The sequence below is a fragment of the Schistocerca gregaria genome, chromosome 7, assembly GCF_023897955.1.
Source record: "Schistocerca gregaria isolate iqSchGreg1 chromosome 7, iqSchGreg1.2, whole genome shotgun sequence".
NCBI classification, from domain to species: domain Eukaryota; kingdom Metazoa; phylum Arthropoda; class Insecta; order Orthoptera; family Acrididae; genus Schistocerca; species Schistocerca gregaria.
The window spans coordinates 380,580,459-380,604,935 of NC_064926.1; the positions used below are offsets into that span (position 1 = coordinate 380,580,459).

Here is a 24,477-nt window from a genome sequence, read left to right on the forward strand (position 1 = left end):
CCAATGATGTTGGGCTGTGTTTATGTTCATGCCTCTCACTATATTTATTCGTTTATTTATTTGTTCATATAACTGCCTAGTACAAAGCTTTCTGCAAAAGACGTTACTGTGTATTGACATGAGCACACGATACCAGACGTCTAGAAAATTTAAAAAGTATTACTACGTAAAATAAAAAACAAGACGCAGCATCATAAATTCCAAATGCAAGTAGCACAAAAACTAAAAATTACAAATCTAGAAACAGGTCAGTAAGCGTTTATAATTGACAAATTCGAGCAAAATGTGATTTTTTTAAAGTTATTCCCAAAAACTAAAGTTGTATAACGCCAGACAGAACTTTTGTGGCTGCTTCTCAAGAGAACGTAAAAAATCGAAAAAAATCGAACTACACTCAAATTAAAGCTTATTATAGTTTCCATATCGAGGTAGTTGCTCTGTGCGAAAACCAACACTTACTGACACCTTTGAGAATCATTTATTGTAAAAGAACATATATGAGTAATAGTGGCCTACCGCCCACAGGGCGAGGTGTATTCACGGGAGTGATAATCTTAAAAAACTAAAACTTATACCTTGGCTCGAGGTGGACACAAAATGGTCTGGAGAGGGAATGAAAGCGAGCTACGAAACCAATTAAAGCGTGGGCAAATGGTACTGCGAGTTCGTGGAATACTTGCCAGTAACGAGAACTTATGATCTGCAACATCGTCAATCAGCAGGTACGAAAATAGGAAAGACTGTGAAAACGCTACAGGTTACCAAACGTACAGTCTCGTTGCGCAATCATATTGTCGATTACTTCCAATAAGTCTTCTTTTCTGTAACCGTCTCTCGTCAGGGGGACGATAGATTGTTTTTGATGTAGGGGAAATTGTAACTGTTGTTTCTGATTTTAATCTGCTGGGTGATTTCATAACACCACATGTCGGTGTGGAGTGAGAGCTTTTTTCCCAGAACATTCTCGCCAAGAAATAACGTTTTTTTGGAAAACAAAAGAGCAGAAACGGTTTTAGCATAGAGTTTCACCTGAGTTGGATCCCGTGGACAAAGCTGTGTAGAGCCTTCCAGTGAACGAATTCAGTGTATGACTCTATAGCATGTTATTGCACCGTTGTTCCTTGTTGTGACTGCAACTTACTCACGCTGGGGTAGTATGTAATGGTATTTCTCTGCTGCCACAGAAGTTACATTATGGCGTTTTTCATAATAACGGCTGTAAGTATTTTCGCTGTCAGCGCTATAAGTTTTTTGTGTACATTTAAACATAGCGAGTGAGTACAAAATCTTCTGCACATGTGGTGTTATTCTTTGACTTCATTTAATTTTTCAGTCCAACAATATGAAAGACATTATTCGTACTGGATGTGTAACTGTTCCACTGTGGTAGTACCTCCGAAAAAATGAATGAAAGTAGGTTTACTTATATATTTTTGAGGAATGTTTCTTTTTAGTAGCAAGGTGTGACCCCTACTCGGTATTGACCATTACCACTTCTTCATCGTCCCTCACCCCCCCCCCCCCCCACCCATAATCACCAGAACATCCATTTTGGAACAGTATTTCCCATTCTATACTTGCAGAGGTAATGTTAAAATCTCGAATTATACACATCAAACAACGATTCGCACCAAAAGCTGTCCTGCGCTAGTGGAACATTCTGTGCCAATAAGTGACATGACCCCCTACTTCTTCCTTCAAGACATGCTATTATGTAATTAATATTAGGTAATCGTTTTTCTAATGTTACAGTAGTTGGGATTCAATGCAAATGTCAAATTACTTTCTCATTCGAGGAGATCCTAAGTTTTCTTCATGATACATGGTCAATTTTGTTCTAGAGTTTTTAGGTGGACTTCTCTGCCCCGCAAGAGTTCATTCCATAGATTCTTTATTTGATTCAGGTCGAAGCAGGCATTTTCAACTAATGGGTCTCAGTTTCCTTCGACCACAATGGTTTGTTTATTCCTTTGTGAAGATGTACATCATCATTTTGAAAGAGCGGAGTCTATTTATTAACTGGACCATCTTGAGAAGCGTGATTGTCTTTAATTTTGTCCATGTACATCCCGCTTCAACTTAGATTTGAAAATCTCACCATAGACTATCACCCCTCTCCCATAGAATATCGTTGCTACTATATTCTCCGATAGAAATCTGGTTTCCCCCTTTAAGCTAGACGAGTTCCGTTCCTTGTAGTTTTTTCGTTTGATGCTTATTTTGTGAGATATTTGGTCCGGTCGCTATCAATGGACTACCCGGTAAAACCAGACGACACACATTCGCATTCTGAGGGGTTTCTGGAGAGTGTGGTCCCCTATTATAACCATTATAGCAATATCTACTACTTTGTTCCATCTCTGATTGCTTATTTTCTGTAGTTGTAAATCAAGAGTGGCAAATAAATTGTACGAGGGCGTGCTGAAAAGTAATGCCTCTGAATTTTTTATGTAAAGGGTCTTAAAGCTTTTTAAACAAAGCAAACGTTATTATCATTCTACATCTGTATTCTTCATGTCTATGTATTTATTTTTCGACGTAGTGACCCTGCGACGTACACATTTCTCCGAGGAGGGACCTCTTTGTTGGTACCTTCACTGTAGTATGTTCGACTTTGTTGATGGATCCGCAACGTCACCTTTGCTTGCACCGTATCATGTCTGTCAAAGTGAAGTGCTCAAAGGTATTTTTCAAGTTTTGGAAAGAGATGAAATTCGGATGAACCAAAGGCGTCGGATAGTTGCAGCGTCCGTGTGTGGTGTAGGATTGTCATGCTTAAGGAGATGTTCCATACCCTAAACTCGGTTGTAGCAAGCTATTTCTCACCTACTGCATTGTGTGTTAACCGTGGGGCCTAGAAACGACGAAGAGGCTCCGTCGCCCCCCCCCCCCTCCCCCTCCCTCCGCAGCCACAGGACCCACAACCCAACGACAACTACCGCAGTCCATTTCACCTTACGTGGTAGAGAAGTGGTGGTGTACGCGTACGTGGAGAACTTGTTTGCGCCGCAATCGCCGACATAGTGTAGCTGAGTCGGAATAAGGGAAGCCAGCCCGCATTCACCGAGGCAGATGTAAAAGCGTTCTAAAAACCACATTGGCCGGCTCACCGGACCTCGACACAGGTCCGTTGGGCGGATTCATGCTGTGGATCAGACGCTCCTTCCCAGTCCGGAAAGCCGTGCATTAGACAGCACGTCTAACCGGGTGGGCCTTAACGACATGTTACGCTATACCCCGCTACGTTACACGAAACACTTCGCAGCCGTTTAGCGGCAGAGGACTGCAAATGTATAGACAAGAGGGACAAAAAGTGTCAAAAAGTACTGTATTACTTTAAAAGCTTCAAGAAGTTTCACATATAAATTTTAGGGGGCATTACTTTTCAGCACCCCTTGTACATAAGGCCATTTGTCATTAATTATTCATATAGTGTACTATAATTATGATATACATTGCGCAGAAGAACCGTCCGTCATCCTTACAAGGATGTAATGAAATTGAGGGTGAAGGTTTTGGAACCATTGTGAGTACACGGGAAAGGTACAAATACTGTCCTTTACTAATTACAGTCACTGCAATCGTTGCTCTACGTCACGTCTACAGTTTCAGAATAATAAGCTTTCATTTCTGCGTTATGACACTGCACACCGCGCTCAACAGAAAGATCTCAACGTAGGAAATATTGAGCGGACACTGGCATATGGGCTTTGGTATCGAATTAAATGTAGAGTAGGAAAAAAAAACTTTGTCCCCTAGGCTGATACTTATTCATATAAAAGTAGATGCTATAGATGTGATTTACTGCGGCGTGTAAAGGCGGTTTAAAGCCTAGTTTGAAAGTATGGTAGGGTGACAACAGCAAGGTACCATTATATAAATGGCTGTTTACGTTGTTTATTTGCTACGTGAATCAAAGTAGAAGATACATTTACGCCATACAAATTAATAAAGCTCGGAAAAAGCATGCACTGACAATGAATCAGCTTTTTAAATGGGTGAGCTGTGATTTGTTAAAACAATTAAGTTGTTGATTTTGTATAGTTTAGTATCGATGTTCAAAATAACATTGTTCTGCCATAGCTTTTCAGTGGTTAACTAGAATCTCTTTAAGCAAATGCAAGGTGGGAACTTCGCTGAAAGGAAATGCGTTTCCTTCGTTACGAACGACAAATCAGTTAATAAAATGAAAACATCTCCGTAGAATAAAAGATTAATAAGGTAAATGGCAAACGACTAACCTCCAAACTAAGATTATTAGATAAGAATGACGTATATGTATCAGTCAGAGATTCGAGGGAAGACTAGAGTTCCTCATCTGTCATATAGCGATCGTAAGAGATACAGCATCATCTCAGTTAGGTAAGAATAGGGGTCAAATAGAAATTCAGATGTACATAATGTTTATATGGTGAGTTAACAAGCACCTTTTGTCACATACCACTTTCAATAAAATTTTAACTTTCATCGACACATCAAAGCGCTGATATCGGTTAGTTTTACCTAATTTTAAAAGTGGATATGTCCACATATAAAAGTATTAATCTAGTATTTAAAAAGTTGTTCCTATAATAAGAAACCTGAGACTTTGTATAATTGTAACGGTTTCATGGGTCACTTTAAGTGCGAAATAACACTAATTGTCTCGTTTTGCTTCAGTGTTAATATCACTTTCATCAGCTCACCCGAGCTAAAAAATTTTCAACCGTTCGCTACGTCTGCATAAAACATGAACGACCTTTTCTAATTGTTTACATCGGTGGCGAAGACAGAACTTAAATTGACTGATTCATATTTTTTAGAAAAAAACATTTTAAAATTTACTGAAAATATTGTAATCAGTTTTACAAAATTTACATCAGCGTGTTTCTATGATCAACTAATGTAAGACGCAATACACATAATTTGACATTCACGAATAATTAATTTTGTCTGAAGTTAATGTCCTACAAATGAAATGATCGATATCAACTGGTATCAAAGAGACCACGTGTGATTACATTCCACTGTGACTACACCCTTGAAGCTTCCCAAATCCCCAACTTACTTTAATAGTACTTTCTTTTGACGTCGTGTTCGTATCCCAACCACGGCTTCTCCTGATGTCTGATGTTATCTTAATATTACATCGTCAACGAACAGCAAACTTTTTAGAGAAGTTATGTTTATTTTCTCACTTTCAGCTCTGTAGACGCAGGTAAATGACAAAGGAATTGCTTTAATTTTCGAGGTGGTTGACATCGATGTTATCGTTGTAAAATTATTTCAAAGGATAATATTGATGCTACGTATGTGATACACATAGTGTCTCTATTTTCCATTAACGATTTCTTCAAACATTATAACAGCTATAATGGCCTTTGAAACTTAACCCTCCCGAACACGAGTCCAGCGTGTGAAGCACTGAGGCTCCTCGCCATTTTGTGGTACTAAGAGAAGGACAATATAGAAACTTATTGAGAATTTGTTAGATACCACTCGTATTCATTAATATATTTTTTGCTACCATCGAAACTCTGGCGCTAAAATGACCAAGTATTGTATAACGTTGAAGAAATTAGGAATTAAATGGTATCATCATTATTAATCATGTCTATTAAGTCTATGTGCAATGTTTCATCATCACATCAGACAGTTTTAAGGTGTTAATTACAACACTTCATTCGTTCTAGATAAGTGGTAACGCCATGAACAAAAACTTTTATGACTTTGCTTGGGATTTTACCCTGATTTGTGGATTTGTGGAAACCTGTGTAGTTAGCTCCAGTCCCGTTCACGAAATTCTCATGGACGCCTTTGTTGCAGGTGACTCAGGAGAGCGGTGGCACCTACGTTTTCGTGACGACTGAGAATGGCGAACTACGGGGCACCACGACCACCTCGTTGAATGGGACGCTCTACAGCAGGTTTCTTGGCATCCCGTACGCCACACCCCCTCTGGGGGATCTCAGGTTCCGCGTAAGTATAGACACTAACTTACTCGTGTGTCTTACGCCTGCTTCAAGCTTTTGTAGTTCCATGAAATTTGACATTATCAAGCTGACATTTGGGAGCTATTTCAAATACACCCTTTTATTCACAAATATGTTGATCACATTTGGTGGATTTGTGACAGTCTGTTTTGACTCTAATGACTCTAGCCACGAAAGTCACACGTCAAGCCGTGGTCACTTACAATCAACTCTATTTTGATTTCAAGTGATCATGGTGAGCACTATACGACGCTTCGACATGTTACTTTCGTAACAAGATGCTGGTTAACTGGCATAAATTCACAAAGACTGATCAAGAGATTTTTGAATAACAGATATTTTCTCGTGGGTACTTCTAGGACACCTAGTGTGCAAAGTGACTACGATGAATCTGTATAGCGTATAGTGTTGTATTTTCGCTGCTGTTCTTGCAAGTGATGGTGATGATGAAAAAAGGGAAATGGAGAAATACGGTACAGGTGGAAACAATAACGTACGACAGACGGATACCATCAACAGAGTCACATACTCCTACCTTAATTGACACTTTTGCAGAGGTTTGAAAGTTAACACAGGTCACTGGTGCGAAGTCTTGGACATCAAGAATCTTACACTCCACATCTACATCCAATTGTGGCCAAATACTGTATATGGAAACTATCCCAAGTCGAACGCACACAAACGTGCGTTAGTATCCTCTATTATAGAAGCACTTAGCATCTATACTGCTGTAAATTAAATATTCACTAGTTGTAAGATATAAATTTTGTGATTTCATGAAACTACTAATTGGATTTTGAAGAGTTAAACGCCGTTAATTACGTCTTTTTTAAATCACGAATTAACAATAGAAGCTGCTTAGCTCCATTTGAAAAGACAAATTTGATCTGTGTAATTAATGCAGCTATGAGAAAAAATTATACGTAGAGTTGCGCTATGCCAAAACTACTACCGTACATCTCTTAGTGTTTGTCAGTTTTGTATTTTATGTCCCTAAAAATATAAATTGAATTTTATAAGTAATAAAAACTAATTGGTTACACAATTTCTTCGCTTTTATGTAATCAAAGCAATTACTTTTGATGCAAGTACAGTTTACAGGCAGAAACATAAAAAACTATATAATTATTGGGATTATTTTATACCCCTTTTAACGTTCTTCATCATCATCAAAGGCAAGTGTTTCCTGTTGCTACTGATAAGTGTGAAAGTTGTTTATCAATAACAGAAACATGTTTCATACAAGCAGAACGAAGTATTTAACTCATGTCTGATGTCTTTTGGTTTGCGTTTTGTGTAACGCTACAGGTTTTTTGAGTAAATTGTGTTTTCTAGTACTTCTTGATAAATATTTATCGCTTTTTTCAGTTTTTGCTGCAATATCCCTCATGTTACAAATCAACAATTTGCAAATGAAACCTGAATTAAACATTGATAGTTTCAATTTTTTTATAAATACTGTTTATTTTTAAGAAACAGTCAGATGTATAGCTATGTAGAACAAAAATGTTCTGTAGATTACGTCGCCCTTTATGTATCATCACTCAGTTTCTAGAGAGTACAACGCTTCTGGTTTCTAAAGGTATCTGTTAAGACACTGATCGCATATGGACATAAGGCGATCAAAATGGGATAATGTTCGATAAGTATGCAACACGTATAACGCACAAGTAACATGGTTATGATTTTAACTGTACAAGACTACTAGGAAAACTACCATAGTCTACGCTTACTTGTGACAGCCTGTGGTAATCATTTCGAGAGGAATTTTATGCAATTCATTTGGGTGAAAGCAGACTTGAGAAACCTTTAACGATTGTGTTTCCCAGCAGTTTTCCATTCCTCTATACATATTTCATGTTAGTTATTTACTTCTGTGAATTATTAAAATAATTCTTCACTAATATTCACACCCGTTAGTAGCTAGTATCAAATATCCTGTGAAATAGGTAGTATTGGCATGTCATGGTTAGATTGTCAAAATGTGTTAAAAATTCCACCGGAACGTAATCTTCAACAGGAGACATTTTGCTACTTATGTCTCTCACTGACCTGTAAAATTCTCTTCCCAAAATCGTACTTCTTGTCTCGGCTTCTTCTATTCCTCGTGCGTATACATAATATGGTCCTGAAGTCCTTTTCTTTTGTATAACCTTTGTACATATTATTTCCACCTTTTAGCCTTCTCTCGTTTCCTTAGTACTGCATTGTCATCTGAGCTTCTGATATTCATACAGCTGCTTCTTTCTTTCCACAGGTTTTTTCACTTTCCTATAGGTGGCGTAATCCTACAACTCTTCCTTTTGCTTACTTCCTTTCTCCTTTCATACTTTCAGTATAGCGTACGATAACTGAGAATTTCTGGTGGGGGTAACCCTCTTCCGGATTCACTTCTAATATATTTTTAACCAGTTTCCGTCAGTAATTGCTAGTAGTAATTACACCCTGTTAGATGTTATATGGTGAGTATATTGTTATTAAATTACATGCGAACGCATTGAGCACATGACCATGCAGTGCCCCCTACCGAGGGCGCTCCGCTGCTAGTTATCTTGTTTAGCGTCAGTATACGCTGTGGTTCAAGACTGCTTGTGTCGCAGTCATATGTTATTCGACACTTTCTTTGAGTTGTCGAAGCTGAACGCTTGGTTGGTTAGGAAGGAGTTGAAGTTTGTGGTACGAAACTCATATGACCAAATCTCATTTTCTGTTACGTTGAGATGTGTTGAGTGTGCTGTTCGCTTATGTATTGTACTTTTTTGTAACAGATGTCTGAAGATGGGTGTAATCCCGGAACATGTTGTAATAAAAGTCAATTGAACATCTCATGGCTTTAATGTGACTGTACAGCGTTGTTTGCCAATTATTAACAACACACATATGCATGTACGAGGGAGGACTCGCACCCCCAACGGGAGAGCCGCACGAACCGTGACAAGGTGTCTAGGCTACCCCGCGCGGTTACAGTTTAAATTAATGATCACTATAAGCGTCACTCTTTCCGTCTCTTGATGCTCACTTAGTCGAGAAACGTAATCTTGTGGCTCGGTTGGTCGGTGGTGAGACAATGATACAGAACTACTACACGCCCGATATTTGCTACTACTCATTAATATTTTGCAGAGGCGTGTTGGCGAAAATTTATTGTCTGCCCATTGTAACTCCTGCGTCTTAAGCTTGCGGAAAATTGCACGCTGTTAAGGTGAGCCTCACAGATGCACGAGCCAACAGTACGCCGTTTACCAGCTCGCCGCTCCCCCCCCCCCCCCCCCCCCTGTTCAAATCTGCTGCTAACGACATGTACAGCGGCGGCGGCGGTGGTGGTGGTGGTTAGTGTTTAACGTCCCGTCGACAACGAGGTCATTAGAAACGGAGCGTAAGCTTGTGTTAGGGAAGGATTGGTAAGGAAATTGGCCGTGCCCTTTCAAAGGAACCATCCCGGCATTTGCCTGAAGCGATTTAGGGAAATCACGGAAAACCTAAATCAGGGTGGCCGGAGACGGGATTGAACCATCGTCCTCCCGAATGCGAGTCCAGTATGCTAACCACTGCGCCACCTCGCTCGGTGTATGAGACCAAATTGCTTCTGTCGACCAGCGCGTGGCCCCCATTTACTTCACTTAACGTCAGTATGATGTATCTTCGATAAAACGCGATGCGAGCACTACGTTCCATAGGAGTCAACAAGTGAAGAACTTTGCAGAGGCCGTACTGAATTTACATATTTCATTGTTCTTGTGTTTTTACTTGAGTGTGATGAAGTACGCTCTTTAAGGTAACGGATCATTGGAGATTTACTAGAAACATGTCGCTCTTGAGACCTTTTGTTATGCTTAAATGTTTGTCAGTGACAAATTGATGGTAACTTTTCCAGGACATCGTAACATGGAAGATAACGTCACAAGTTATAGGGAGTTCACTGTAGTGCAGTGTGCAGAGGTACGCAGGAAGAAAGTTCACATAATTCTGCACGGTGATACCTTTTTCACCTTAGAGTTTGTAAAGAATTGTGGGTCTTTGTTATTAATTTAAGAAATGTACGTTTTGCAGCATTGGATTTATTTACACGCAACAGCGCTCACTCTAAGAGTGTGTTTCTTCGATTTTTGACTTCAGTCTCTTTAAAAAACGAAATATTCAAATGCAGGGAGTGAAACGAGCAGCAGTGATGTTCATATTGTTGCTTTCACAAATATTCGGCAGTTTATTTCCGAATAGATCGCGATTTCCTTGGGTGTAGTAGGCAGTAACCTAAGAGGACAGCTTAAATTGCTGCGAGTGAAACGAGCAACGGTGAAAATTACACTCTTACTTCTTACAAATAATATCAAGTGGAGATTCTGAAATTTTAAGATTTTGAAGGTGACAGCGCTACAGTAACTGCGCTTGGAAGATCTTCAATGGAGTGAAAATAACAGCCAACCAGTTACAAAATATAGCCTTATCAAACCTTGATCATGGTTTTGACAGTTTTAAAACTGTCTTCTTCAGAAGGTATTGCATGTAGAATCATATATTATCCGTATACGATGTGGAAGTCGTAGGCTCTGTCTGGTACATGTGCGTGTGACCCGATAATAATCATTTAAAATATTTGTAGCTTTCTACTGTGGAGTTTTGTCTTTAAAATGTTTCAAGACGAAGCTCTACAGTAGGGAGCTACTTCTTTTAAATCACGTATTTTTTAAATTGTTTTTATTGGGTGACATGCAGATGTACTAGAAATAGCCAACAACTTCCACATCGCATATAGATAATATGTGATTCTACGTACAATATCTACTGGGGAAGACAGTTTTAAAATTGTTGAACCCATAGTCAAGGTTTAATAAACCTATATTTCGCAAATGGTTGACATTTATTTCCAGTCCACGGAAGACCAAGGGCGGAAGTTAGTTTCACCCGAATCACAATGGGACACGTGGCCACGAAACTCGATAGTAGTATACAAATTGAAACGTCCCCTTAGAAAAATTGTACAAGACTGTGCTTAAACTGAAACACAATATTTTTGGCGCAACGCAATCTGACTTTCAAAAATCCCTACGAAAGAATGGCCCTGACTAACATTAACCTATACCTTTGACAAATCACTTACCTCACAAAAATCTTCGTTACTCAAGCTACTGCAATACAGCGAGCGCCACTACTGCCAGCTAAATAAAAGATTGAAACTACTGAAGCCACTAACTACTGATAGGCACAGTTAGCAAACGAAAGATTTTAATAGAGGACAAACAATGTATTTACCTTTATAGACATTATATATATATATATATATATATATATATATATATATATATATATCAGTTCATGACACCAATTCTTACAAATTTCAAAACTCCGCCATCTCTCTCCCCATGTCCACCTCTGCTGGCGGCTCACCTCCAACTGCGCAACGCTACGCGTTGCTTGCATCCAGCTGCCGCTGCCCGACACTACAATGGCAGACAACAATGCAAACTAGCCACAGACTACGCACAGCACCGCCAGTGATTTTTCATACAAAGCGCTACGTGGCGGCGGCGTTACCAATAAAAAAAACCTAAACAGCCTACTTACAAAGTGAACAATTAATTGATATTACTTCACAGTAACTTTACAGTTACCTTTGCCCTATCGTATCGCAATGATCGTAGTAGATACACATCAACATTAGAAGTATTATTTTTTATTAAAGTGCGTTTCGTAGTAAAATATATAGAACACGACGTATCTGACCAAGTTCATATCTGAGAAGAAGATCATAATTGACTCTGTGATCTCTGCGCTGGGGCGAGTGATATTTCCATAGTCGTTTACCTTAAGATGAAGTACACAGGTAACCAATATAATGTGGTGTTATTGCTCAAAAACTATTTAAAGTTTACCAACTGAATCTGTACTTATTATGACACTTATTCACAACCTGACTATCCTTGGTCTATAGAACACTTATTAATGTCTGGAGGATGGCTACATTCTGAGCGAAATCGAGGGTAACAATAAAAACAAGTACAACTGTGTATTGCATGATGTGGGTCCTAATTTTCCTGAAAGTTATTCATCTCGCTACACAAAACTATTTAAATTGTTTCAGAACATTGCGAAATGCATGCATTTTGTTATTGGTTCAAAAATAGGGCTGAGAATACTTAATCTACGAGACATGTTGTCGATGCCTTTGTTTTCTCGCCGAATTGGATCAGTACCGGTACCAAGTTTGTTAATCGTTTAAATCTCTTCTATTAAGGCTCCAGGTTGGCGAAAGTGGGCTATATAGGGTGTTACAAAAAGCTACTGCCAAACTTTCATTCCTCACACACAAAGAAAGAAAATATGTTGAGTGGACATGTGTCCGAAAACGCTTACTTTCCATGTTAGAGCTCATATTATTATTTCTCTTCAATTTACATCAATCATAGAATGGAAACACACAGCAACAGAATGTACCAGCGTGACTTCAAACAGTTCGTTACAGGAAATGTTCAAAATGTCCTCCGTTAGCGAGGATACATGCATCCACCCTCCGTCGCATGGAATCCCTGATGCACTGATGCAGCCCTGGAGAATGGCATATTGTAACACAGCCGTCCACAATACGAGCACGAAGAGTCTCTACATTTGGTACCGCAGTTGCGTAGACAAGAACTTTCAAATGGCCCCATAAATGGAAGTGGAGAGGGTTGAGGTGAGGAGAGCGTGGAGGCCATGGAATTGGTCCTCCTCTACCAATCCATCGGTCACCGAATCTGTTGTTGAGAAGCGTACGAACACCTCGACTGAAATGTGCAGGAGCTCCATCGTGCATGAACCACATGTTGTGTCGTACTTGTAAAGGCACATGTTCTAGCAGCACAGGCAGAGTATCCCGTATGAAATCATGATAACGTGCTCCATTGAGCATAGGTGGAAGAACAAACTAAAATGAGCTCTGACATGGAAATTAAGCGTTTCCGGACACATGTCCACATAACATCTTATCTTTACTTGTGTGTGAGGAACGTTTCCTGAAAGTTTGGCCGTACCTTTTCGCAGCACCCTGTATTTTGCCAGCTGGGAAGTGATCTGGTAGAAGCGCGGGTGGTGTGGTTTTCCGGCAGGCGCCGCAGCCGGCGGCCAACTGGTCGGGCACCCGCGACGCGATGGCGATGAGCGCCGCCTGCCCGCAGAGCGGCGCCGGCTCGGAGGACTGCCTCTACCTGAACGTGTACTTCCCCGTGTTCCACGACTCGCCGCTGCCCGTCATGTTCTACATCTACGGCGGCGCCTTCACCACGGGCAGCGCCACCGGCAAGGCGCCAGACTACTTCATGGACAAGGCCGTCATGCTGGTCACCTTCAACTACCGCGTCGGCTCCATTGGTAAGGTCCGCGAAAATTACGGCTCTTCACTTCTAACGAGTACGACATTAAAAAAAAAAATCTGAGCAATTCCTTAACATTGCCATAGTTCCTGAACAACATAGACCAATTGAAACAACGTAGTCGTGTCATGCTCACTGCAACTCGACTTTACAAAGTAATGGTAGATTGGTTGTGCTAAAACATGTGTAGCGTGCAAACGATTGCGAAGTAAACTGCAGATGGTACTTAACATTGAACCACTTGTCAGCAGTTCTACCTGCTACATCCACATGTGGAGCGTGAGAAGAATGATTGCTTAAACGTCTCTATGTGCACGATAATTTATCGAATCTTGCGATCGCTACGAGAGTGGTACATAGAGGGTTGTAGTATATTTTTAGGGTTCTCATTTAATTTGATGGAGACTTAATCGAAGATACTACAGTTCTAAACATGGCTGTTTCTCAGCAACCGTATAGTAGTTCCTGTGGTGTCACCGCTAGACACCACACTTGCTAGGTGGTAGCCTTTAAATAGGCTGCGGTCCGGTAGTATACGTTGAACCCGCGTGTCGCCGCTATCAGTGATTGCAGACCGAGCGCCGCCACACGGCAGGTCTAGAGAGACTTCCTAGCACTCGCCCCACTTGTACAGCCGACTTTTCTAGCGATGGTTCACTGACTAAATGCGCTCTCATTTGGCGAGACGATAGTTTAGCATAGCGTTCAGCTACGTCATTTGCTACTACCTGGCAAGGCGACTTATTCAGTTACTATTGATATTGTGAACCGTGTACCGTCAAGAGCGACGTTCATCATTTATAGATTACAGTTAAGTATTCCACCAGCTACGACCGCTTTTTAATTTCTAATTTCCTTGTCATGTTCCAGATCTCACGCCAGCCTGCGTGAGCTAAAACGCGTACATTTCGGCCTCCTCTAGTAACACGGTGTTGGCAATTCTGCCAACCACAACAGTTGCAACACAGGATTATACAAACAACCGGCCGCAAATAACTGTTTGGTACACTGATATAGGTTTCGGCACCTGTTATGTATTTCTTCATTAGAATGAAATTTTGAGAAACCGTAAAATTACATTGTGAGAAAGCAATGGTCACAAAGTAGAGCAGCTGTGCTCAAGTCAAAAATAAAATAAACCAAATTATTTTTTTACTTGAGCATAGCTGCTCTAAATTGTGAGCATTGCTTCCTCGCAAAGTAATTTTACTGTTTCTCAAAATTTCATTCTAATGAAGACACCCTTAACAGGTGTCGAAAACTAGGTCAATGTACCGAATAGTTACAACCGGTTGGCTGTATTATCCTATGTTGAAACACACGTACTAAGTAGAACAATATTTCATACGGTCGTGACTGGCGGCTCGTAACAACTCATTCGCATATATCTTGCAAACGGTTGATTTAGTTGGTTGGTTGATTTGGAAAAACACACCAAACAGCGATTCATCGATCCCATCGGATTAAGGAAGGATGGGGAAGGAAGTCAGTCATGCCCTTTCAAAAGAACCATCCCGCTATTGTGTAGGGAAATCACGGGACACCTAAATCATGATAGCCGGACGGATGATCTGCGGACCCAAGTGTAACGAAATGTTTTGGATTGTGATATCATATTTTGACCCTCGTGAGGTTTCGCCAAGATGACCTGTTCATCCAACATGGAACTCAATATTTGAATCAATTATACGAAGTGAGTATAGAAATGTCACGTTTTCGAATTTACGTATACGATAGTTTTCATTCACAACAAAAGTAAACTGCATTTTGTATTTCTAATTATTACGACTGGATATAAATTTTGATTTGAGTCAGATACACAAATGAAAATCAGTAGAGCTGCTGAAACAGCAAGTAACTGCAGAAAAGTACTAATACGCTACGCGAATTTAGATGGATTGCCTTTCATCCCTCCCCCCTACCTGTAGGAGTTTCTATCCCATAGTCTCTAATGACCTCGACATTTATGTGATGTTGCACCCTAATGTTGTAATCAAGGAGTTTGGCACTTAGGCCAAATACAGCTGATTCTTCTAGCATTAGGTATAGACAACACGTTTAACTTTCTGTGGCACGTCATTACACAGATGTGTTGTAGCGGCAGGCTTTGGAAGAAAGCTTTTCTTCGTTCCACTGGAATGGTACGCATGTATAAAGGTCTGTGCATGATGCGTTCTACGCAGAGGGAGACAAAGAATACTTTGCAGCGTAGCCAGTGTGCAGTCCGTCTCTTTCTCCACGCTACACACCACGGCCGTAGCCTAGGCTAGCAACTGGAAATGTAAGCGTCACATTAGGCCCCTCTTTTTGATGCTAACGTTCTCTCGAACACTTTAAATTCTCGAAGAATTGTTGCTGTAGCATTTAACATCGGTCGTGTTTTCTTTATGTCCTCCACAATGAATACTACAATGACTAAATATCCTGATACCTAGGCGAAAATGAATATCAAAGAAAAATGTTCAACGCGAACCAGAATCTCCCGCTACAGTCAGATGTAGGAGAGTAGCACTACTGTCAAGAATAATTACTCGTTTCTCGCGTATTGAAATTGCTTGCGGTTCTCATACATGGAGTATACATGCTGAAAATTGTTCATTAAAATGCTGGCTTTCAAATTATGCGGTCTTCCGGGAATTGTAATCGCAAGTATATTGCAAAGATATTCTACAACATATGATCGATTACTTAAGATATCACAGTCTTTGACTAGCTGAGTAAAGGCGAAGCCCTAACCACACCGTAGCGGAGAGTGAGGAAACTCTTCCTCTATTCAAGTCCGCCATTTGTAGAAACGAATATGAATACTGTCCTATGATTTATATGATATGTGAGACACTGAAAGGAAACCAAAGGACAAATGAAAGGATGTTCACCACAATTTCTAGTGAGTAATCAAGTCTGTCTTAAATGATTCTAGTTCCCTAGATTTTTGTATCAGATCTCCATCAAGAGACAGAAAGTTGTAAACATCTATTCAGGAACGTAGGATTCGTTTCTTACATGTATGAGTGACAAGTTTTCGATTCAAAATAGTTGCATGAATCTTAAGAAGTAGAAGATAATGTATCATTCATTTTTTCACTCTCGGTTATTATTTAATGTTTCCTGGCACATACTCTCCGCCTGTCTTTCACGATTATTTTCCAGTCTTTATTTTTGTATGGCATAAGTATGTCTGTCTTACCTTCCGTACTTCTATCGTATTTTTCATTCAACTAACTTGTACCTGAATAATTGAAATGTCCAATATAACTTTAACTGGCCACACGGATACAAACTCCTTATGAATGTTATTTACATCTGTTAAGTCATCGTGTCTGACTGACATCATTTACTAAGCTCACTTACAGCGCTGTCCTGCATGTGCCAGGTTCGATATGGTAGCGTACACTAATGCCATTCAGCAGTCTCGTTATTTTTAGTACTCCCATGGTAAAGGCATGTCTGCTAGAAAGTATTTCCTGGCAGTAAGTAAGAGACAATCACACACCTGTCCGAACCCCATGGTACGTTTGTGCGCTCCGTTGAATGAGGAACAAATCATCGTCTTCCTGACTGTTTAAGCGCGACTTTCAATAAGGTACTCTGGTTCTGATGGTGTTCTTCGCTGTTGCTTCCACGTCTTTTGCTAAGGACTGATACGGTATCTCGACGATTTACTTTTTGATGGCCATTCTCATGCAACGAGCTGAAAGAAGTATAGTGAAAGGGCGACATGCATTTTGCACATTAGCCTGTAGTACACTGAGGTGACAGAGGTTATGGGGTAGCGATTGTACGCATATACATGGCGATAGTGCCGCGTACACAACGTGTAAAAGGGTAGTTAATTGGTGGAGCTGTCATTTGTACTCAGGTGATTTATGTGAAAAGGTTTCCGACGTGATGATGATCCCACGACGCGAATCAACAGACTTTGAACGCAGAATGGTAGTTGGAGTTAGACGCATGGGACACTCCATTTCGGAATTCAATGTTCCGAGATCCACAGCTCAAGACGGTACCAAATTTCGGGCATTACCTCTCACCACTGAAAACGCAGTGGCCGAGAGCCTCAGAGCAGCGGCGTTTTCGTAGAATTGCCAGTGCTAATGCCAATGCTAACAGATAAGCAACAATGCGTGAGATAACTGCAGTTATGAATGTCGGACGTTTGCTGAACGTATTCGTTAGGATAGTGCAGCGAAATCTGGTTTTAGCGGGATCGGACAGCATATGACCAACAGAACTACATCGCCTGGAGCGCATCTCTACGGCTCGGTACCAGACGACTGGAAAACCGTTGCCTGGGCAGATGAGTCCCCATTTCAGTTCCTTAGAGCTGATGGTAGGGTTCGATTGTGGCACAGACCACACGAAGCCATGGATCTAATTTGTCAAGCCGGTGGTGGCTCCGTAATGGTGTCCTCTGGTCCAATTGAACCGATCTTTAACTGGAAATGGATATATTCGGCTACTTGGAGGCCATTTGCAACCATTCATGGACCTCATGTTATGGATGACAATTCGCTCTGTCACTGGGCTACAGTTGTTCGCGATTGCTTTGAAGAACATTCCGGACAATTCTAGCGAATGATTTGCCCACGCGCATCGGCCGACACGAATCCCATCTAACAATATTGGTATATAATCGGGAGGTCAGTTCGTGCACAAAATCCTGCTGCGGCAACACTTTCGCAGTTTTAAACTGATGTAGAGGCAGCATGGCTTAATATTTCTGCAGAGGACTTTCAAGGTCGTGTTGAATTGATGCCATCTCGAGTTGCCGCAGTACGCCAAGCTAAAAGAGGTCCGACACGATATTAGGAGGTATCCCATGATCTTTGTCACTTCACTGTATTTTCATGTGTTTAAAGGTTAGCTTTATATGTAACTGGTACAGTACTGATTTTTCATTAGTTCATCTTTACGGTAGGCATATTGACCGTATCACACTATCGTTTATTTAAATGTGCTCAGGATTTCCTGATCCATCTGGAATTACTCTTAGTTCTTTTCTTGTTTATATGGAGTTCTTGCATGCAGCATGATCATGTTCAGACAGCTGTGATCTTTCCTGTGTTTCTGGATAGAGATTGACTCTCAATAAAGTTGGGCTAAGAATCCATGAGTTATAGTCATACTCATATCACCTATGAAATTCATGTCCAAATATGTAAGTACCTACGTGTCTTACTATTCATTTCACTATCTGCACTTACTTGAAAGCCTCATCTTCAATAAGAATTCTGTCTTCAGCAGTAACGTGTTCAGTGGGAAGCTAAATTGCAGTCAGCATAAACTTTTTCAAAAATTCAGTGAGCAGAAACTTTTCTTCCATTGACGGCATGCTTTACAGCCTGGAAGGTAAATTGTGGTGAGCAGATTCGGAGACGTTTGCTGCGTATCAGATTGTGTTTCGATGTGGTTGTTATACATTTTTATATTTCAGGTTTTTTGTGGAGAGGTGTTAGGCTATCAGATAGAACCAAGCACGCCCATTAAACATGATCTACGTATACGATAAATCAATTACACGTTCCCTGGATCAGATTATGGAATTTCTAGAGGGAATGTGGTCTCGAATTTCACACAAGTATTCATTTGTGCCCCGCGTTTCTTTCTTTTACTCAAAGAAAACACTCGATACTCTGGAATATGTTCATGAACTTCTTGCCAGATTGTGTTATAAATTATTTCTTGGATTAAAGTTTTATGTAAAGAGGGGAACATATTCAGGACATTTTTCGGATGACATACTTTCCTCGGGTGATTACAAAAAAGAGTAGGTGGCTTACAATGATAATAGCATCTTTGCTTATGACCTCTAGGATTCCTGAGCCTGCAGAACGACGACATCCCTGGCAATGCCGGCCTCAAGGACCAGGTGTTCGCCCTGCAGTGGGTGCAGCGCAACATCGCTGCCTTCGGCGGGGACCCGAACAAGGTCACCGTTTTTGGGGAGAGCGCAGGTGGAGCTTCCACGTCACACATGCTCCTCTCGCCGGCTGCCAAAGGTAAGTGCAACTCCTCAAGACTGTTGTTGGAGTGTTGTCTGTGGCTAACTAACTGCTCCAAAACTCAGTTCCTACCTGTGTTCCCTATGTAAGCGTCACCCCTTGGGAACATACCAGTTTTCCTTGTAATAGTTCAAATGGTCCAAATGGCTCTGAACTCTGTGGGACTTAACATCTGAGGTCATCAGTCCTCTAGAACTTAGAAGGATATCACACACATCCATCCCCGAGGCAGGATTCGAATCTTCGATCGTAGCGGTCGCGCGGTTCCAGACTGAAGCGCCTAGAACCGCTCGACCACACCGGCCGGCTCGCTTGTAATGGTTCAGCTCATTTTAACCAAACCGCTCGTAATGATATATAGAAAATTGCAAGAATCGTTATACCATGTCTGGCTTGAAAGCCTGTTACCGTTTTCAACTGAACATTTAAAATGCGAATCTAATTGCATATTACTGCAAATGATGAGTATGTTACATTTTTTAAGAAATATTTGAGAACAAGAAGTATTACATTTTTTTATTTACATTAACTTTTGTATCGTTGGTCCTTAGAAGTTCATTGTAGGCAGATGATTTGGAGTTTCTATTATTGTCCCAGTTTCATCTCGATTTTAGGATATTGTAAGTGTACCTGATGATTTTCACCCTTATAAATTATTTCCTTGTGTTTCCCCAAATACAATGTTTATTTGTTTTCAATTGCAGAATATTATCTCTAACCACAGAACTCTACAACTGACTCCGGATAACTTCAGACTTGAAACGTTTAAGATGCATCAGCTTGACATAGATAATTTTCAGATGTGCAAGCATTAATTTTGTTGAAACGAAATTTCATAATTTCTATAAACTGATGATTATATCCAGAAATTATTATAGAAATGGCAGAAACACATTCACATGCGCTATTTTGTAAAAAATAATGCCTTCCAGAAGGAATTTAAAATAATCTGACTGAATCCCATGTCGTATATAAAGGTCAATGCAAGTAACTACCGCCACCTCACGACACCACATGAAAACCCAAACCAAACCAAACGAAATTCCATTGCCCAGAAACATTATAGTCCCCATGAAATTCGTCCGAATATGCTGACAGGACAACTGTGAGTCTAACCGTTCCTAGAATAGCTTAAAGTGCAGTGGAATACATTTAAATTTTTGTATATACCACAAAAATCTGCTAAAATCTTTATGGTATATCCTGATGAATAATACAGATTTCAGCAGCTTTTAATGATGTGCACGAAAATACTTTTTTATTAAAGCTATAGAACACAACCTAAAAAAATACGCATTTTATTAGCTGCGACTTAATGTAAGCTTAATAAAACCCTCAAGGGTCTCAAAGTATATAGAAGAACGAGATGAATTAACTTATCAAAATGTAGAGGGAACACTCAACTTAGTTCCCTGTGAGAAATTCGAAACAGCTTTTCCTGACACACGGGGAGTTTTATATGTAGAACCACATTGCTGCAAATAACAAAACAGTTTTCTGGGGAACGGTGGTCAACAATTTTATTCATAGAAATCTAACCTTTTACATAGTATAAAACAAATCCCACTCATTCGCGTTCGTGTCAGCAGCTTCACACATCATTTACACATGCATTCGTTTATAAAAATTAATATACTGAAATAATACGGTTTAGTACTTTGTCAAATATTTTTGTCGACTGACTACCTGTTTCGGTAGTACCGTCCTCTGGTCATATCCTAGCATGTGACGCTGGCTTACCAAGTACATGTGTCAAACACTTAGTAATGAACAGAGTTTTTTCAAAACTCTATAAATGCAAAAGATACATTTTTCATAAAACGAGTTTTTCTATTTTCACATAGCTAGATAAGATCGAGTATTTGAATTTTTACCTGGCTGTTGGATATCACTGACATTAATAAAGTGCTGTAATGAAATATATTGTAATTTAATTTTATAGCAGTGTATTAAGAAGTGAATTTTTTTTCAAAGAGCTTATAATTATAGCTGGTATCAGTTATGTTGAGTTCTTTAATTCTGTGTATTTTTATCCTCAGCTAATCTTTTTATGCACTGCGGTGTTATTATACAGATGAATTGTTGTAAAATTCATATTTTTCATATATAATGAAATCTTATTTCGGAGGACAGACCGGATCAGGATGTGGAAAGGAATCCAAATCAGTTGCTGCTAGTCGCACAAACATACAAACTTTATTTGCTAAAAATACTTAATCACACATGCCCTTAAAAGAGTTCAGTAACAATACAGCTTAAAATTGTGTTAAGCAATACACACGGCTGAAGGCATTAGCTACAAAATAGAAGAAATGAGGGCTTAAGGCCTGGATAACAAGAACTCCAGTATGGAAGTTTTAAAAGGTTTTAGACAAAGACCTTTCAAATTTTAATTTAAATAGGCTAAAGGCTGTATCTATAAATAATTCACATAAAGTTCGGATGAAGACAATATACTGAAAGTAGAACAACTCAAGGTTTAAGGCCTGGATAATAAATTAAGATAGAGAGAAAATTTTCAAATGATGATTTTTTTTGTACTTCAGATGACTGAAGGCTTTATCTTGAAATATTCCACGTAACGTTTTGCTGAAGGGCACATACTTCACATTAAAACAAACTAAATTAAAACACAACTGAAGGCCTCGCAAAATACTTGAGACACAAGAAAATCACAATCCCAAACAACAGAACAGTGATGCTCGGATGTGTTCCAAGGGTTGGTCTGCGGCGGAAACTCTGACACCAGGTTAGGTGAGACAGGCAGCCAAGCGTAAGACTAAATAATCGGGTGGAAGCACGTCCTAGGAAAGGTTGAAGAACCAACCAACAATCTAATCAATTCCCGTCCGCCCAACCAACAGCAAGACAACAGAAAATATCAGCGAAGACGAATATCGCAGCAGCGCTACGTATTGATAATTGGCATGTAAGCACAGTCATGGCACAATAACCACTCAAAGAAACAAAAATGTAGAACAACATCAAGCTGTCGAACAACATGCCGTGCCGGTGAGCATCAACATGGAGAAGAAAACACACTGCTGGAAAAGTACGCTAACGATAAGGGAATGTAACTGGAACGTTAACAGCCACAAGGCAGAAGATACCGCTGGTGCACTTCACTAATGATAGTTAAACATCATACAGGAAGACGGCTGCAAACTTTGCCGTCTCCAGCACACTGTACGTTGCTGCTTGAGGGAACAGCCCAGGAAGCAACAACCGGTAATGAATGAAGAGATGTCACAGCAGCTGAGGTTTCGTAACAGGTTAACTGATTACTTAACTCCAGTACCCAGGTTCGGTGGGCGATGAACTTTGCAGCTCTCGCAGCTAGTGCCTCACAAGTCCGCCCGCGCGTGCACGCGGCCAGCGGCCCCGGCGTGACAACACGCCGAGGCGACTTCCTCGCTGCTCTGTCGCAACCGACCGACCACTCACAGACACCACACACGGAAAATATAGCGGTCACACCAAAGATGATACAGCAGTACTAGTATCGATAAACGCTACTGCTGCCATTGATGGAGGCAAGTGAGCAACTCGTTCATGTAATAACTGAGGGAGCAATAAGGCGCCATTCGATGGTGAGAAAATCCCAAAAAGAAAAAAAACGGTATCAGCGCGAGCCGGTCACGGCTCAATTATTATACAGAACATGTTTTTAAAATTTAGAGTTTTTGCTTTTATTGATAATACAAGCATGAAACACGAAACAATAGAATAATACAATAAAAGAAATGATATCTATGCTGTCTCCAACGAAGTGTAGAAAACAATGATTTCCTTTTTTTGCTTTTTAGTGTAGATAATGATGCACAAATTGTATAACAATACTTGCCTACCATAGAAATCGTCACTGACTGATCGTTTTGGAACAGGGTGGCTTTGCTGTATGTCAAAACAAACCTTAATGACAGTTGGATTATCTTCCTTCATTATATCATAAAACCAGTTTGCGCGACTTTTATGTAATCTGTGTCCAGTTAGTGGTACATTCTTCTTCTCCAGACACTTTTCTGCTGTTATTCCCCTTAAACCAATCTTACAAGTGGAGGAAGTGTCGTCGGCCACCGGTGGTCTCGCGTTTCTAGGCGCTCAGTCCGGAACCGCGCGACTGCTACGGTCGCAGGTTCGAATCCTGCCTCGGGCATGGATGTGTGTGATGTCCTTAGGTTAGTTAGATTTAAGTAGTTCTAAGTTCTAGGGGACTGATGACCACAGATGTTGAGTCCCATAGTACTCAGAGCCATTTGAACCATTTTTTTAAGGAGGTATCGCTACGATGTGTCATCAACGATATATTGAAATGTTTCTAAAATTTATGCATTTGTTTTGGTAAGAAGCATTGTTTCAGTCTTGAAAGTCTCCTGTCTTCACAGAATCTCTTGAACATTGCATTGAATATGAGATCTGAAGGTAAATAACCTCTCGTAGACTTCACTTCCATGGTGGCTCTCTCTGCATTCATTTATTTTTTATATCATTCTTTATGAGAATAGTTGCTTAACTTCTTATGATCCTTTTATGTTGTGTTGCCTCCTCTCCTTTCAAAAGATTGTTCAAATGTATGTGAATTCCTAAGAGAAGAAACTGCTGTGGTCATCGGTCCCTGGTCTTAGGCACTACTAACACTAACTTATGCTAAGAACAACACACGCACACACATGACCGAAGGAGGACTCGAGCCTCCAGTGGGAGGGGCCGTGCAATCCATGACATGACGCCTCAAACCGCGCGGCCACTTCGCGTGGCCCTCTCCTTTCCTTTGAAAACCTTCCTCCTTCCTGAAACCTGTTTACACGATGAACTGCCCTTTGACATGTCAGGCACCACATGGAAAGCGGCAGCACAAACAGGCACTACTTCACCACTTTTCTTTTTATTCGTATACTTCACTGTCACTGTTTTCTTCCTTTTTGCATTCTGTGTATCCACTACTCTGCACTGAGGCGAAGAAATATTAAGAAATTTTAACACAAACATACCTTCATTTATTTTATTTAAGGATGTCCCGTGATGAAGAAAGTTGGAAATATCTTCATAGCACAGTTCAGTAGGTGTACATTCTTTCATTCTCTCAGCTTTTGCAGCCGAAATCTCAAGTACATGATTCAGTTTAATGATAGGTTACTTTCTACACTTTTTGTTTTG

The 24,477-nt window shown here is 40.2% G+C and overlaps 1 protein-coding gene across 1 annotated transcript in view; it reads left to right on the forward strand.

Moving 5' to 3' along the window:
• Window positions 1–24,477, forward strand: part of LOC126281865 (para-nitrobenzyl esterase-like) — a 76,448-nt gene that overhangs the window by 621 nt on the left and 51,350 nt on the right. Inside the window, exons 2-4 of the mRNA XM_049981135.1 lie at window positions 5,806–5,958; window positions 13,055–13,316; window positions 19,132–19,317. Coding sequence (XP_049837092.1) covers window positions 5,806–5,958; window positions 13,055–13,316; window positions 19,132–19,317 — 601 coding nt within the window. The remainder of the gene's footprint in view (window positions 1–5,805; window positions 5,959–13,054; window positions 13,317–19,131; window positions 19,318–24,477) is intronic.